The sequence below is a fragment of the Gigantopelta aegis genome, chromosome 8 (genome assembly GCF_016097555.1).
Source record: "Gigantopelta aegis isolate Gae_Host chromosome 8, Gae_host_genome, whole genome shotgun sequence".
Taxonomy (NCBI): Eukaryota; Metazoa; Mollusca; class Gastropoda; order Neomphalida; family Peltospiridae; genus Gigantopelta; species Gigantopelta aegis.
Window position 1 is genome coordinate 53,294,658 of NC_054706.1, and position 15,224 is coordinate 53,309,881.

The 15,224-nt window shown below is 35.5% G+C and overlaps 1 protein-coding gene across 2 annotated transcripts; it reads left to right on the top strand.

Moving 5' to 3' along the window:
- The first annotated feature begins 1,527 nt into the window (after positions 1–1,527).
- LOC121378806 (ADP-ribosylation factor-like protein 16) lies at positions 1,528–7,428 on the top strand. Of its 2 annotated transcripts, none has more exons than XM_041507130.1 (5): positions 1,528–1,624; positions 2,590–2,648; positions 2,793–2,912; positions 3,984–4,099; positions 6,482–7,428. In XM_041507130.1, exons 1-5 carry the CDS (start codon positions 1,543–1,545, stop codon positions 6,657–6,659), a joined length of 555 nt encoding a protein of 184 aa, XP_041363064.1. In that variant the 5' UTR covers positions 1,528–1,542; the 3' UTR covers positions 6,660–7,428. The 2 variants fall into 2 exon arrangements, with proteins under 2 accessions (XP_041363064.1, XP_041363065.1); XM_041507131.1 differs by having other exon boundaries at positions 1,577–1,714.
- Positions 7,429–15,224: the final 7,796 nt, after the last annotated feature.

Below are 15,224 nucleotides of genomic sequence, written 5' to 3' on the forward strand. Positions count from 1 at the left end.
GCTCGCCTCAAATGAATGGTGAAATGGTCCCAATCCTAGTAGACGTTAGAGTTTGTTTTGTTTAATGTTCAACACTACTATAGACACATGTACAGCACAAATGATTTATTAATCTTTGGCTATTGGATGTCAAACATTTAGTACTTTTGACATATAGTCTTAGAGAGGAAACCCGTGAAATGTTTCCATCAGTGGTAATTAAGGGATCTTTTATATGCATCATCCCATATACGGGATAGCACATACCACGGCCTTAGATATGCGTGGTGCACTGGCTAGAAAAAGAAATAGCCCAATGGGATCGATCCTAAACTGACCACGCACCAAGCGAGCGCTTTACCACTGGGCTACGATCCGCCCTCAATCCAATTTTAAAAAGTTGCTAGATTACGTATGTATGTATACCATATGTGCAGCGTTAAATTTTAAATAATAAATTATGATTACAGCCAATCATGGTTGCTCGCCGTTGATAAAGTCACCCACAATCTGTGTAGTCAACGCGCCTCCTAAATGTAACGGTTAAATCAACCTTCACTGGGGGGATTCGGACCGGATTCTCAGAATGAGAGTCCAGAGCTACTGCCAGTAGTCCTTTATACAAGCATTATACCAACGTTAAAGGGACATTCCTGACTTTGCTGCAATTTTTAAGATGTTATCGACTAACCGAGACTTGTTAACGATTGTAATTACATATCAAATATATGTTTCTGCATAAAATATTAGTGGCTATATATTAAACGTGTTTCTGACCGTTGTAATATTTGTACTAGGTTAAATTTCATTTTATTTCGTAAAAACTATTTTTTCGTACGTACGAAATTATTTGAAGACAAAATCCAGTTTCGGCTTCTTACAAATATTGATATGACCAGAAACACATTGGATATACAGACACTGATATTCTAAACCAGAAAACATATTTAATATACAAGTTTAATCGTAGAACTATTTTATTAGTCTGAAACATCTAACAATGCAGCAAACTCAGGAATGTCCCTTTAACGTATACTACAACTGAAAATAATTGGTCAATAGAATCCCAAAAAGTTTAAACGGCCATATGTAGGCCTAATTTTAATCAAAACGTTCGGCCTAAAATTTTATTTTTTGTCAAAACGGCAGAGCCGGTTTATTCTAGTACATATTGTAGCACATGTAGCACGTGTTACAGACTCGTGCTTCAGGGGCCCCCGCGGTGATGTGTACATTTATTTTCCCCAGGTCATTTTTCCCCCTCTACCACTATCGGTTCTTTTGTAAATACTTTCACATTTTCATACACTGGTGGATTTATATGCAAATATAACTGGTAAAATGCATTTACCGGATTATGTATCGACGAAAACCAGTGCTTTCCTACTTACATCATGGAAAACATATGGTGGAAAGAAAATAATGAATATCGGCAGATTTCTTGTTTTATTTTAAAACAAAAAAGTATCAAAAGATTAGATACATGTGAATTAAATAACTCCATAATCGACAATAATTGCGTCTAAATACTAATTAAATGTTAATGTGACAAGGGGTAACAAAATGACTTCCGTTTTTATACATACTTGCTTTTTGCTTCCTGTTTCCGGTATAGGCTGCATTCTACAAGAAATTAGTGTAAAAGGTAAAATGATCAGTTGATAAGATATGTGTCTTTTAATTGGACCAGCAGGAGTTGGAAAGACACTGCTACTGAAAAGGTTGCAGGCTATTAGTATCCTTTTGAATGATTAGCTATGGTGTGAAAGTCACTGGGCAATGCCCCCCCCCCCCCCCCCATCACACCTCTTGTCCCTACCATCCTGATTTAAGTGATTATGTATGTTCTATTGTCAATGAGCCTAACTGCATTATGCTTCAAAGTCTGTTTGATTTGACTATGATGACTGATTACTAACTTGCAAAATAAGGAAAAACCAGTTTGGCCATACTTTTCAGGGTATTCACTATTGGAGCATATGGCAAGGCAATTTCCTGCAATTAAATTTGAGCCCTATGGTGGCATGTACCAAAGGGCAGACTAGTACCATCATTTTTCTATCACATGAATTCGTCTAATGTTAGGCATAAAAAACAATCTAATGAGCAATTGCTTGCCACTCTGAACATGCATCTGATGTGATGCCATCAACAAAACCTAAATTAGTGTAGATATGACGTCAGACCATTTTGGACTGGCGATCGGTCTCACTGTTTTCTTTGCAAACTAAAGTGCAATCATTTGTAGGCACGGTTAATTAATGGACCTAGTCAGTGGCATCAAAAATCTTGATCCAAAATTCTGGTTATCACGAAAATCAAATTGCATAGTATGTAGAAGTAGTGACATGATATTGTTTGTGTAATCTATGATCTCAGTTCTCATTGAGTTCACCATTATTAATTTAAGGTGCTACCTAGAAGCGAGCTCTGTAGATGATCATTCATTACTTTTTATTTACTACTTATTATCCATGGCCAGGTTGGGGATGTAGTTAGAGGGAGTGAGTCTTTTTCTTTCTTTTTTCAAAGCTGAAGGTGAAAATACAGAACTTGGCAAGGATGTAGAAAGATAGAAACTTAATTTTTTTTCTCTTAATGCTTGTTCAGATTTTCTGTCAAAGGGTGCTGTGAATGGCATTGGTGACCCACCGACAACAATTCCAACCGTGAGTATACTAAAACATTTTAAAACTGAGATTTTGGTTACTTAAAGAAAATTTAAAGGTTAACTTTATAATAAAATTTATTAATTATTGATCTCAATGGTTTATACCTATTTTATTGTACACTTTGTATTCCCAATGTTTCAGGTAGGAACAAACTTGGTGACAATATTAACTGGACAGAAAAATGAAATTACAGTGAGGGAGCTTGGTGGTTCTATGGGACCAATATGGCACAACTACCTCAAAGATACAGATACTGTTATAGTGAGTGGGTGTTTCTCTCTCTCTCTCTTTCTCTCTCTCTCTCTGTCTCTCTTTCTCTGTCTGTCTCTCTGTCTCTGTCTCTCTCTCTCTCTCTCTCTCTCTCTCTCTCTCTCTCTCTCTCTCTCTCTCTCTCTCTCTCTCTCTCTCTCTCTCTCTCTCTCTCTCTCTCTTGCTAGCTCTTCTGTCTCATTCTACCAACAACTTTACCTCTCATTCCAGGGGTGGGATGTAGCCCAGTGGTAAAGCGCTTGCTCGATGCGCAGTCAGTCTGGGATCGATCTCTGTCATTGGGCCCATTGGGCTATTTCTCGTTCCAGCCAGTGCACCATGACTGGTATATCAAAGGCTATGGTATGTACTACCCTGTCTGTGGGATGGTGCATGAAAAGAGTAACCCATGAAGTGGCAATAGCGGATTTCCTCTCTCAATATCTGTGTGGTCCTTAACCATATGTCTGACACCATATAACTGTAAATAAAATGTGTTGAGTGCGTTGTTAAATAAAACACTTCCTTCCTTTTCCTCTCATTCCATCCTGGCTTAAACATGTGTCAATTAGTGCCCCTTGCATACCTTTGTGGCCGTCTCGCAGTCACACCCTTCTTCCTTCCATTCTCTCCCTTTTCCTGCACCATCTTTGTCCCTTTCTGTTTCTCTCTTTCTTATTCTCTCTTTTAATCCATGTTCATGTACTCAACAGTTTCATTCTACCAACTACCTCTGTCAGATATTAATTAATTAATGCCCCTTGCTTACCCATGTGGCTGTCTCTCTTCCTCTCTCCCTCTGTCTTTCTCTCTCAACACTTGTTTTTTTATCTTCTTCTTTAGTTTTGTTGGATGTAGCTCAGTGCTAGAACACTCGTCTGAGCTGCAATATGTGTTAAGATGGATCTTCCTTTGTAGAGTCATTAGTTATTTGTCAAATCTACAACTTTAAGTTTCTTTTTTTTAAAGTTTCTGATATAACAACGTCACTAAACTTTAATATTGTTAATATGTCACTTTGATTTTGCTAAATAAGGTTGCTAATATTTTATGATTTGTCGTAATTGTTTTTGTTGATTTCAGTATATGATTGATCTCACTAACCGACTGCAAGTGTCTGCTGCCTGTATACAACTGTTGATGCTCCTCTCTCACTCAGATACCAAGAATCTCCCCTTTCTTCTCCTCTTCAACAAAATGTATGTGGTCATCTTTTGCATTATTTTATTCGACTGTTGATATTTTGTCAGTCTTCACAGTTAAGTCATTTGCAATCTTGTACATTGAAACCCCTCTGAACTGGACACCCATGGGACCAAGTTGAAAGTCTGGTTTTAGGAGTATCACTAACCAGTTGAGAGAGATCACTAACCAGTTGAGAGAGGTCACTAACCAGTTGAGAGAGGTCACTAACCAGTTGAGAGAGGTCACTAACCAGTTGAGAGAGAGGTCACTAACCAGTTGAGAGAGATCACTAACCAGTTGAGAGAGAGAGATCACTAACCAGTTGAGAGAGAGGTCACTAACCAGTTGAGAGAGAGGTCACTAACCAGTTGAGAGAGAGAGGTCACTAACCAGTTGAGAGAGGTCACTAACCAGTTGAGAGAGAGGTCACTAACCAGCTGAGAGAGAGAGAGAGAGAGAGAGAGAGAGATCACTAACCATTTGAGAGAGAGAGAGATCACTAACCAGTTGAGAGAGGTCACTAACCAGTTGAGAGAGAGGTCACTAACCAGTTGAGAGAGGTCACTAACCAGTTGAGAGAGAGAGAGATCACTAACCATTTGAGAGAGAGATCACTAACCAGTTGAGAGAGGTCACTAACCAGTTGAGAGAGAGGTCACTAACCAGTTGAGAGAGGTCACTAACCAGTTGAGAGAGATCACTAACCATTTGAGAGAGAGAGAGATCACTAACCAGTTGAGAGAGGTCACTAACCAGTTGAGAGAGAGGTCACTAACCAGTTGAGAGAGGTCACTAACCAGTTGAGAGAGAGGTCACTAACCAGTTGAGAGAGAGGTCACTAACCAGTTGAGAGAGGTTCTCTTCTGTACAGATATTTAAAAGGGGACCTTGAAAATCATCGGGTTTTGAGGGGCAGGACGTAGCCCAGTGTAAAGCACTCACTTGATGCGTGGTCGGTCTAGGATCGATCCCTGTTGGTGGGCCCATTGGGCTATTTCTCGTTCCATCCAGTGCATCACGACTGGTATATCAAAGGCTGTGATATGTGCTATCCTGTGTGGGATGGTGCATATAAAAGATCCCTTGCTGCTAATCAAAAAGAGTAGCCAAAGAAGTGGCGACAGTAAATTTCCTCTCTCAATATCTGTGTGGTCCTTAACCATATAACCTTACATAAAATGTGTTGAGTGCATTGTTAAATAAAACATTTTCTTCCTTCATCCGGTTTTAAAGGAACTTCAGTTTACAGACGATCTGGTTTTAAAGGGTTTCACTGTATCAACAATTATATATAGCTCTGTTACATAAATAAATGTGTTATTGAAAATTAAATTAAACCTAGGTTCTAGGATTTTTAGGTGAAATAACAAAATATATATTTTCCACTTACCAATGGATTATGCATAGTCCTGTTTATAATTTTTTAAATATTTAAACACAAAAAGAAGCTGTTGTTCTTTGAACATGGAATTCTTATATAGATTCCAATGTGTATGTTTGGAATAAATTATAAATCTCCAAGTAGAAGTTCAAGCATGCTGAATACATATGGGGTATTGGTTCTCTCCCTTTGATGGCTTCTCATTGAATATACTAAATCCATAACCATAAAATTTGCATAACCGTTGGTAAAATTGATATCACTTCATTCTTTTTAAAGAGACTCTCCTGATTTTCCTGCCATTGTAAGATGTTTCCAACTAAAATTACATAATAAATACAGATTGTTTAGAATATCAATGTCTGTATATTCAGTTTGTTTCTGATCGATCAAATATTTTTAAGTAACCCAAACTGGATTTGGCCTTTCAGTAATTTCGCAAAAAATAAATATTAAGAAATAAAATAAAGTTTGACCTAGTATAACCATTAGGATGATCAGAAACACATTTAATATACAAAAATAAATTTAATATGTCATTATAGTTATTAGGGGGCTGGATGTAGTCCAGTGGTAAAGTGTTCGCCTAATGTGCGGTCGGTTTGGGATCGATCCCCGTCGGTGGGCGCATTGGGCTATTTCTCATTCCAGCCAGTGCACCACAACTGGTATATCAAAGGTCTTTATATGTGCTATCCTGTCTGTGGGATGGTGCATATAAAAGATCCCTTGCTGCATCAGGAAAAATGTAGCGGGTTTCCTCCAATGGAAGGAAGTAAGGAAATGTTTTAGTTAACGATGTACTCAACACATTTTATTTATGGTCAGAATTACCAAATATTTGACTTCCAATAGCCGATGATTAATTAATCAATGTGCTCTAGTGGTATCGTTAAACAAAACAAACTTCTTATAGTTATTAAAAAGTTGATTAGTCCTCACAACAGTTAGAGCAAACTCAGGATGGTCTCTGTAAAGATATTTTTTTATCTTTTATTTCACTTTTGCCTTTCAGTGATGTGACCACTGCTATGACACAGAGTGAAGTGCAATCCTTGTTCCGTATGAATGGAATTCTGAAACATGCTGTTCAGAAAATTAATATTCTGGAAATCAGTGCCAAGAGTGGAAACAGTCTAGACAAAGTGGTTCGATGGATCAATTCAAACCACAAACAAGCCGAACAAAGTTAAAAAGTGAATTTCATCTGTACTGAGCTCTAGTCAGGTTAAAAGTCCATGAAGTTGAAGATGATGAACTTGAAGGAGGAGTAATATTAGCTTACCAGATACAGTTGTGTGTCCAAGACAGTATGAAAAGGAATGAATGAATGAATGAATGTATTAAGATAGGACCTTGTCTCAATCCATTTTAGCTAGACAATCTGAATTTGGACATTACCAATTGAATCCAACTCAAACACGCATTCCTTTCTTTTTCATCGACACATTAAAATGAAGTCATAAAATGTTTATTTTTATCACATATCACACATGTATTTAAAAAGTAAATTATGTAAAAATATATTTACATAGAATTGATGCTTACATCATTATATCAAGCAGACCATTAAATTTTTGTCAGATTTGTTGATTGTGTAACTATTCTTGTTATAAATTATTTTCAGTAGCCATTCCAAGTGTCGAAGGCCACAAATATCTGTTGTTACTCCATACTTGTTAAGTTGGCTATTTTTTGTTTTTGTTTAGGTCATCATGCTATATATAAAATGGTGGCATTGACAAGTCGCTGTATATCTGTTTATTCGCACATTCCTGCTGTATCGGTCAGATGATCTACCATATATGAATTGGCTGACATTTGTATACATGCTATAATTATTTATTAGTGGAGTTTTATTATCATTACTGCCAAGTTTTATTATTTACTATTATATTGTGATATGTGTCTGTGATAAGTAATGTAAACTGTATTCAATAAATGATGAGGTTCTCTGTTAAAGATTTGTTTTTTTCTTTGGAAGATGAATGTCATTGGTTAAAGAAATTAATATATTTTGGACAATGCTATATATATATAATAATATATATGTATATATGTGTGTGTATATGTATATATGTGTGTGTGTGTGTGTGTGTGTATATATATATATATATATATATATATATATATACATACACACACATGTACATATGTATATATATATATATACTCTTCAAAAGAAGAAACGCAAAACCACATTGTCGTAACATTTGGAGAATTGATTTAATTATTGAATGGTGAGTCCGATAATTACCAAATGTTGCAGGATTGTTCACAATTCACTCTAGTCCATTGTGAGTAAGTGATAGGACACACCACCAAGGTCAAGGTCATCTGGAGTCAATACCGGGTGTGGCCTCCGCGTGTGTTGACAACTGCCTGGCACCGCCTGCCCATTGAAGCAACCAGAGTACGGATGACGTCCCAGGGGATGGTGGCCCACTCGGCCTGCAAGGCTGCTGCCAGCTCGGGCAGGGTCTGGGGCTGTGGTTGTCGCTGTCGGAGGCGTCGGTCCAACTCGTCCCATAGATGCTCAATTGGGTTCAAATCCGGTGATATCGATGGCCAAGGAAGGACATTAATGTTGTTGTTCTGTAGGAAAGCCGTTGTGAGACGTGCTGTGTGAGGCCTGGCGTTGTCATGTTGGAACACTGCGTTGGCGTTGGCCATAACTGGAACGATGTGTGGCCGGAGGATCTGGTCAATGTAGCCCTGTGCATTCAGGTTGCCCTGCACGTGGACCAGGTCAGTTCTGCCAGTGTGTGAGATGGCTGCCCACACCATGACACTACCCCCGCCGAATCTGTCCACTTCCTGCACGCAGTTTGCTGCATAACGTTCACCACGACGCCTATACACGCGACATCTTCCATCATGACGTCGGAGCAGAAATCGGGACTCGTCACTGAACCACACCTGTCTCCATCGCAGTTAAGGCCATTGTCGATGAATCTGGCACCACTGCAGTCGGAGTCGACGGTGTTGTGGTGTTAAGATGACACCTCGAACTGGACGTCTGGTACGAATTCCTACCTCACGTAGGCAGTTCCGTACGGTCTGGTCGGATATCCTGCACAAACCTGGTATTGCTGCGGCTGTGGAGGTGGCAGTAGTCAATCGTTCCCGAAGGTGGCGTACCCGGATGTAGCGGTCCTGCCCGGGGGTAGTGACCCGTGGTCGACCGGATCTAGGGAGGTCACGTGTTGATCCATGTTGCTGGTAACGGTCCCAGTCTGGAGATGGTGCTTGGGGACACATGGAATGCCCTGGCAACGGCCGTTCTGGATTCGCCTGCGTCTAGTCGGCCGATGGCATTGTTTCTCTGCGGTTCACTGAGACGTGGCATGTCCTGGATTGTCAACTGTCGGCCAGATACAGAGGCCAGGCAAGCGAACACCCTGCACTTTTATACTGTCGGTGTTCATGTTGCACGTGCAGACAACGCACGTGCAGTGGTGACATGGTTTGCACGTGGCTGCGTTTTTGCGAATATTCACATTTTGGAACTTTATTGTACAGTAGCTGCGTTTTATCGAATGTAACCGTGGGAATGTGTTTGGGACAAGCAATGACCTTATATTCACAAAGCATGAACCGGTAGGAAACATAAAATCGGAGTTATAACCCAATTGTACCCTTTTGCGTTTCTTTTTTTGAAGAGTATATATATGGTAGAGTATTGTAAAATTGAGAGTATTGTAAGTTCGAGACTTGTTGATTTTCATTATTTTTGCTAATAAAAACATCAGAAGAGACATCAAGAGGTTATGAACAAGTTTCACAGAAATAATGCAATACAAACTGGTTTAACCAGAACAAAATGTTTGTTTACATATTTTTTAACCGTTTTCACCCCGGAAACAAAACCCCGCATTATCAAAAATACAGAAGTAGACAAAAATGGTTTGGGTTGGATGGCAAAAATTACAGCTTTCGGTCACGTGACACATTGGGAGGTACTCTGTAAGGCCACGATAAAGTAATTAAATGGGTACTAAGAGAGTTGGAGGTCTTAACAAATAAACAGCAAATAAAGCACCGACAGATTACTTGAGAGTGGGTTCTAATGCCAGAAATTCTGCTTTTAATGTATACTTCACCAAAGATCAGGAGAGGTGATCGATTCTTTTGCCCTCACTGTAGGTCCAGTAGTGAAAATGATGAACAGTAAATTACATGTTCCATATTGATTGTCAGTTTCTAGAGTTGTCACCATTTAAAATTTTATGTTTCATTATTCGTTTTATGAATGCTACTGTCCTTTTCATCAGTTGGTTAAAAAAAAGTAGGGTTTAAAAAAAAGAAAAGAAAAAAAAAGAAGATTTATATATATATATATAGTGGGTACCCCCCCCACTATAAAATCCTGGCTACGCCAATGGATGTATATATATATCTTAATAATAATTGTTTGACGGTACGATGGCCATAACTGTTAATTGCTCCAGAACTAAACATTTCTTTTAAGTGACCTCAGTTGAATGTCACATCATAGAAAGTAACGGGGTTTACCTTCGACTTTACAATAATCTTAACTGGATGCAATTTGTTTTAGGTGGAGTGTTTGAAACGGCGTTTATTATGTCAGCAATGTTCCAATGGACTTTATTTTTATTTGACTTTACTATAAACATATTTATGTACATGTAAGTAACATTTTTATTGTTGTCAGTTTAAAATTATGGTCCTACCGGTCATGTCAAACCTTAGGGTCTCGAAATATATATGTACATATATACTTTGTATGGTAGTGATTTAGGGGCCCAATCCAAACACTAGGTATATTTCTTCTGGGACCTTAAAGATTATAATACCGGGTATATATATATATATATATTTTTTTTTTTGGACAATAATTCAACTAATTATGAACACATCGAACATTTTTGTAACAAATGACAAACTCTAATGAAATTTGATTTTGATTTTATTATCTTAAGCCATCTACTAAGGTAGATAACTTGGTTCAACATAGCAACATACTGCAATCTTCAACTAATCTGAAAATATTATTTTGCAAAGAAATGGCAACATAGTACATGTAGTTGAAAACACTATTGATATGTATACCCCTCCTCCATTAAAGTGAGTGAATAAAGGGTAATACAGTTGTATGATCATAATTATTATTTTTAGCTACTTATGAATGTATGTACTGCAATCAATCTAATGAACTTTATTATTCATATTGTGGGTGTGTTTTCTGTGAAGGTTTTTTGTATTAATTAATTCAAATAAAATCTATGGGTAAATATATTTATAATGAAAAACACGACACATTTACCAATGCCCTATTAATTATTAGCACTTTTGTTTTCTTCACAAAAAAATGAAATTCATGACTGAAAATAATATGTATAAGACTTGCATGAATGTGAATCTTAATTCTACAAACACAGCAGTTAATTACAAACAGAAAACGAACAATGAATTATCTTCAGAAATGCAATGAATTATATTGATGAGGTAGAAATAAAAATATGTTGAAATTAAACTAAAATATGAAATAGAAGTTGCACAAATATTACACAATTTTAATTTAGTTGATCTACAATGAAAGTTTTTTCAAATGAAAACCTGAAAAGAGAGAAAAATGTGTCTAATGCCTCAATCTGCAATTCACATAGAAAGCCTTTAGGTTATTCTTGTTAAAAATGGAATATAAACATTTGTCCTGGGCATTATAAACTTTTTAATAATTTGAAATGAGTATGATACACCATCTGATATCAATATATGATTTTATTAATTTTTTTAAAACATGGGGGAAATGGTGAGGTACATATTAACAGATACCATTATTATGTACTAGCAGCAAATTTATGGGAAAAATAATTTTTCATTTAAAAAAAAATCAGAATAAAGTTGTGTGTCCACTTGTTTGTATGCAGATGCAGACACGGCTAAATTTCCACACAGTGAAATAACATGACTGTGTCCATTTATCCGGTGCAGTGTGTGGTCCGGTGTATGGCTGCAGAACTCCACTGGTAAAGCTCTACTGGTAACTGCTTAAATAGACATGCACAAAACATGTTCATACCCACACTGCATACATATAAGTGGACACACAACTTGAGTGATCTTACTAGGAAAATAAAGAGGCAGAATCAACGACATTGAATCACATTTTCTACCTGATCTACCAGTAAAGAAGACAGTTTAATAATAATAATACTCTTATGAACAGTTTTACAAAGATAAAATGAACAGTTTTACAAAGATAAAATGGCACAAATATGGAACAAATGTGAAAAATTCAGAAGTTAAACATAATGGGAAATAATGCCACACAACTGACATGTAGAACATGTAGCTATATTCGTTTTGATACACATTTCACTAATATATTAAATTATAGTACAATTAAAATTGTGTACACAAATATGCACCAACTGCCACAAAAGAAGGCAAATGAAACCCCCACCCCACCTTAAATATTTGTACAAAAAACAAACATAAAAATTGTTTTAGTCCATTCCACGACTAAATGACAATCAAGGATCTTTATTTAGCACACATTAAATATATGTTGAATTTTTTTAAATTCAGTTAATATACATATTCATGTGTATATTTTTAAATCATATAATAGATAGTGGATCCAATGTGTTGAAAGTAAGTGATATTTTTCAGATGACATACTTTCAGAAGTTGATAACTTTGCAAATTAGATGCAAATTAAATTAAATTAGTCAGGTGATGGCACTATGATTATTGACATGTAAGCAAAGATACTATGGCAACACTCAAAAAAAAAAAAAAAACAGTTCAACAGCAACTTTATATTGAAAGCTATCCAGTGTTCTGAAACCCCCAACGTCATGCACTAGATTATTTTTATGTAAAGATATTAAGAATGATGTCATGCAAAGTTGACGTAACTCCCATTAAAACGGACACAATGTGACATACATCATTTGAATATCAAGTAATGGTTGGCTGGAATTAAAGTTGCTTATACAGATTGCAAAAACATTTTGTATTAAGCTTAAGATTATATCATAAAGAGATTATTACCCTCTTGTGTTTCGGCATCGTCAATATCATATACATGTATCAGGAATAAAAATAATGTATTATGCTCACCAAAGGCTTGCATAATGCAATTTTTATTCCTAATATATGTTATCGATAATAGCAAAACACACTCTTGTAATAATCTCTATATACATGTACATACAGTAGAATCTTATTGGGTTGAACTCAGAAGGGTCGAATAAACTGTACTGCTCAAACCAAAAACGAAGTCCCTAGTTACACTTACACAATGTTAAAGGGACATTCCTGAGTTTACTGCACTTTTTAAAATGTTATCGACTAACAAACTTTTTAACGATTGTAATTACATATCAAATATATTTTTCTGCATAAAATATTAGTGGCTGTGTATTAAACATGTTTCTGATCGTTCTCATATTTGTACTAGGTTAAATTTCATCTTATTTCCTAAAATATAGTTTTTTCGTACGTACGAAATTATTTGAAAACAAAATCCAGTTTGGGCTTCTTACCAATATTAAGATGACCAGAAATACATTGACTATACAGACACTGATATAATATATAAACAAGAAAATATATTTAATATGCAAGTTTAATCGTAGAAATATTTTATTAGTTTTACAATGCAGCAAACTCAGGAATATCCCTTTAACAGAATGGTTAGATCGAACTACCCGATGGGTTGAACACTTTCTCGGGCAATGACGGGGTTCGAGCCAACAGGATTCCACTGTATGTACTACTATATGTATGCTGAAATAAAGTAGTTATGTATTTATTGTTGTAAATAAAAAGCATTCAGAATGTATTCATCACTGCAATGTGTAACTGACTTCTAAAGCATACAATATTTATCTCTTCACTATTTTCTGTTGGTCAAATGAAATCAAAAACGAAATTTATCGAACCATTTATCAGCTAGTAATCATATTATACAAAGTACCAGTAGCACTTAGAATTCAAAATAAAGGCTTGATCAAAATTATCACATATTGCTGGATATTTGTGTTTCTGTACAATAATGACATTTTTATTTTAACATTTGTGAAACAAACATGAACGTGTCATCAATATAATAACTAACAGAACTATACACAACAAAACCAAAACAAAACAACCAAATAATAATATAAATGGAATGCATAGCATACGCATGTAATGTGTATATATTTGTCAAAACAGAATCTGAAATTATATTTACATTCCCAACAAATACAAATTGAAAATACATAAAATGAAAGCATGTGCCCATTGCAACGATGAACTATGTAAATCTACTAAATGTTCACATGCACATTTCTTTAGCTTAAAGCGGTCTGGATAATGTTTGGACAAATGTATTTGAATAGGTGAATCAATAATTATTTTAAGGTCAGTGATTATCAAGTCAGCATTATTAGATAACTATAATGTTATTCAGATGACTGAATACATCTTGAGGTCCAACCTGAATAGTGTGAATAGCATAATTATAATCTGTCACAATTTATTATTTTTTAAATCAATACTGAACTATTCTAAAAGAATGTATGGGGTGTTACAGGTATTTCACTAGTTTATAAGTATTGCTTCATGTTAAAACGTGGAAGTTTTGATATTACTCCCCCCCCCCCCCCCCCCCCCCCCCCCCCCCCCCCGATTTCATAATACACTTCTTGATCTTAATCATTCATAATGTATTTCTTGACATTAAAACAATGATTTTGACATGAGGAAATATAATGCACTTGTGATAAAATAGTGCCATATAGAATGTATGGGGTGTCATTTTACTATTTTATCAGTATTGCTTCATGTTAAGACAAGGACGTTTTGATACAAACAAAGAAGAAAAGATTTCATGATACACTTCTTGATCTTAATCATTCTTATTGCATTTCTTGACATTAAACCAAGGAATTTTGACATGAAGAAATATAATGAAATTATAATAAAATGGTGTCACATAGAAGTGTAACTGAATTTTTTTTATGATCAGTAATTTGAAAATAGTACTTTCCTATTTGTAATACATATTATTTTAACCACAGTGATTGGATGGTTGAATAACTAAAAAAATATGTACACATGATGTACATGTATATATTATTTATATGTATGAAAATTAACAAATGGAATGGATAATTTAAGCAGCTGTGACAATTGATATGGTTAAAATATATATGTATCTTAAATACATTGCACAAAACCAACTTCTAATGGATATCAATATTTATTTTCAGGACCGTATTAAAATCTAGTCTTATAGAGAAATTACACTGTTAAATGATATGTATACTCATTCAAACAAGTAAAAATATAGCAAAGTTTTATTTGACCTCACAACCAACCTAATTAAAAAGTCTGATATTTTTTTTTTAACTGTTTTAAGTTCATCCTATACATTTCTATTTTCATAGTATATTTTTTTTTTTTTTATCATTATTATTTGGGGGGGGGGGGGGGGGGGGAGGTTAGGCTCCAATTTAATTTTAATACTATGGTTCTTGGACAAGAAAAAGGCAGGAGGATGTGGTATTTAGGCATGAATCCAGTGAACATTTATATAGTAAATTACTATATTTTTCTAATATATGTCATAAAACTGCCCTAATTATTTGTGATTTGTTTGACTAAATGTACATACATATACCAGTATGCTTGATAAACACATTTTTGTTCTACAATGATAGGAAAAAAGGCCTAAAACATTCTCCTAGAATATTGTGAAAATTAATTTCATTAAAATAATACTGTCATGCATGGTATGC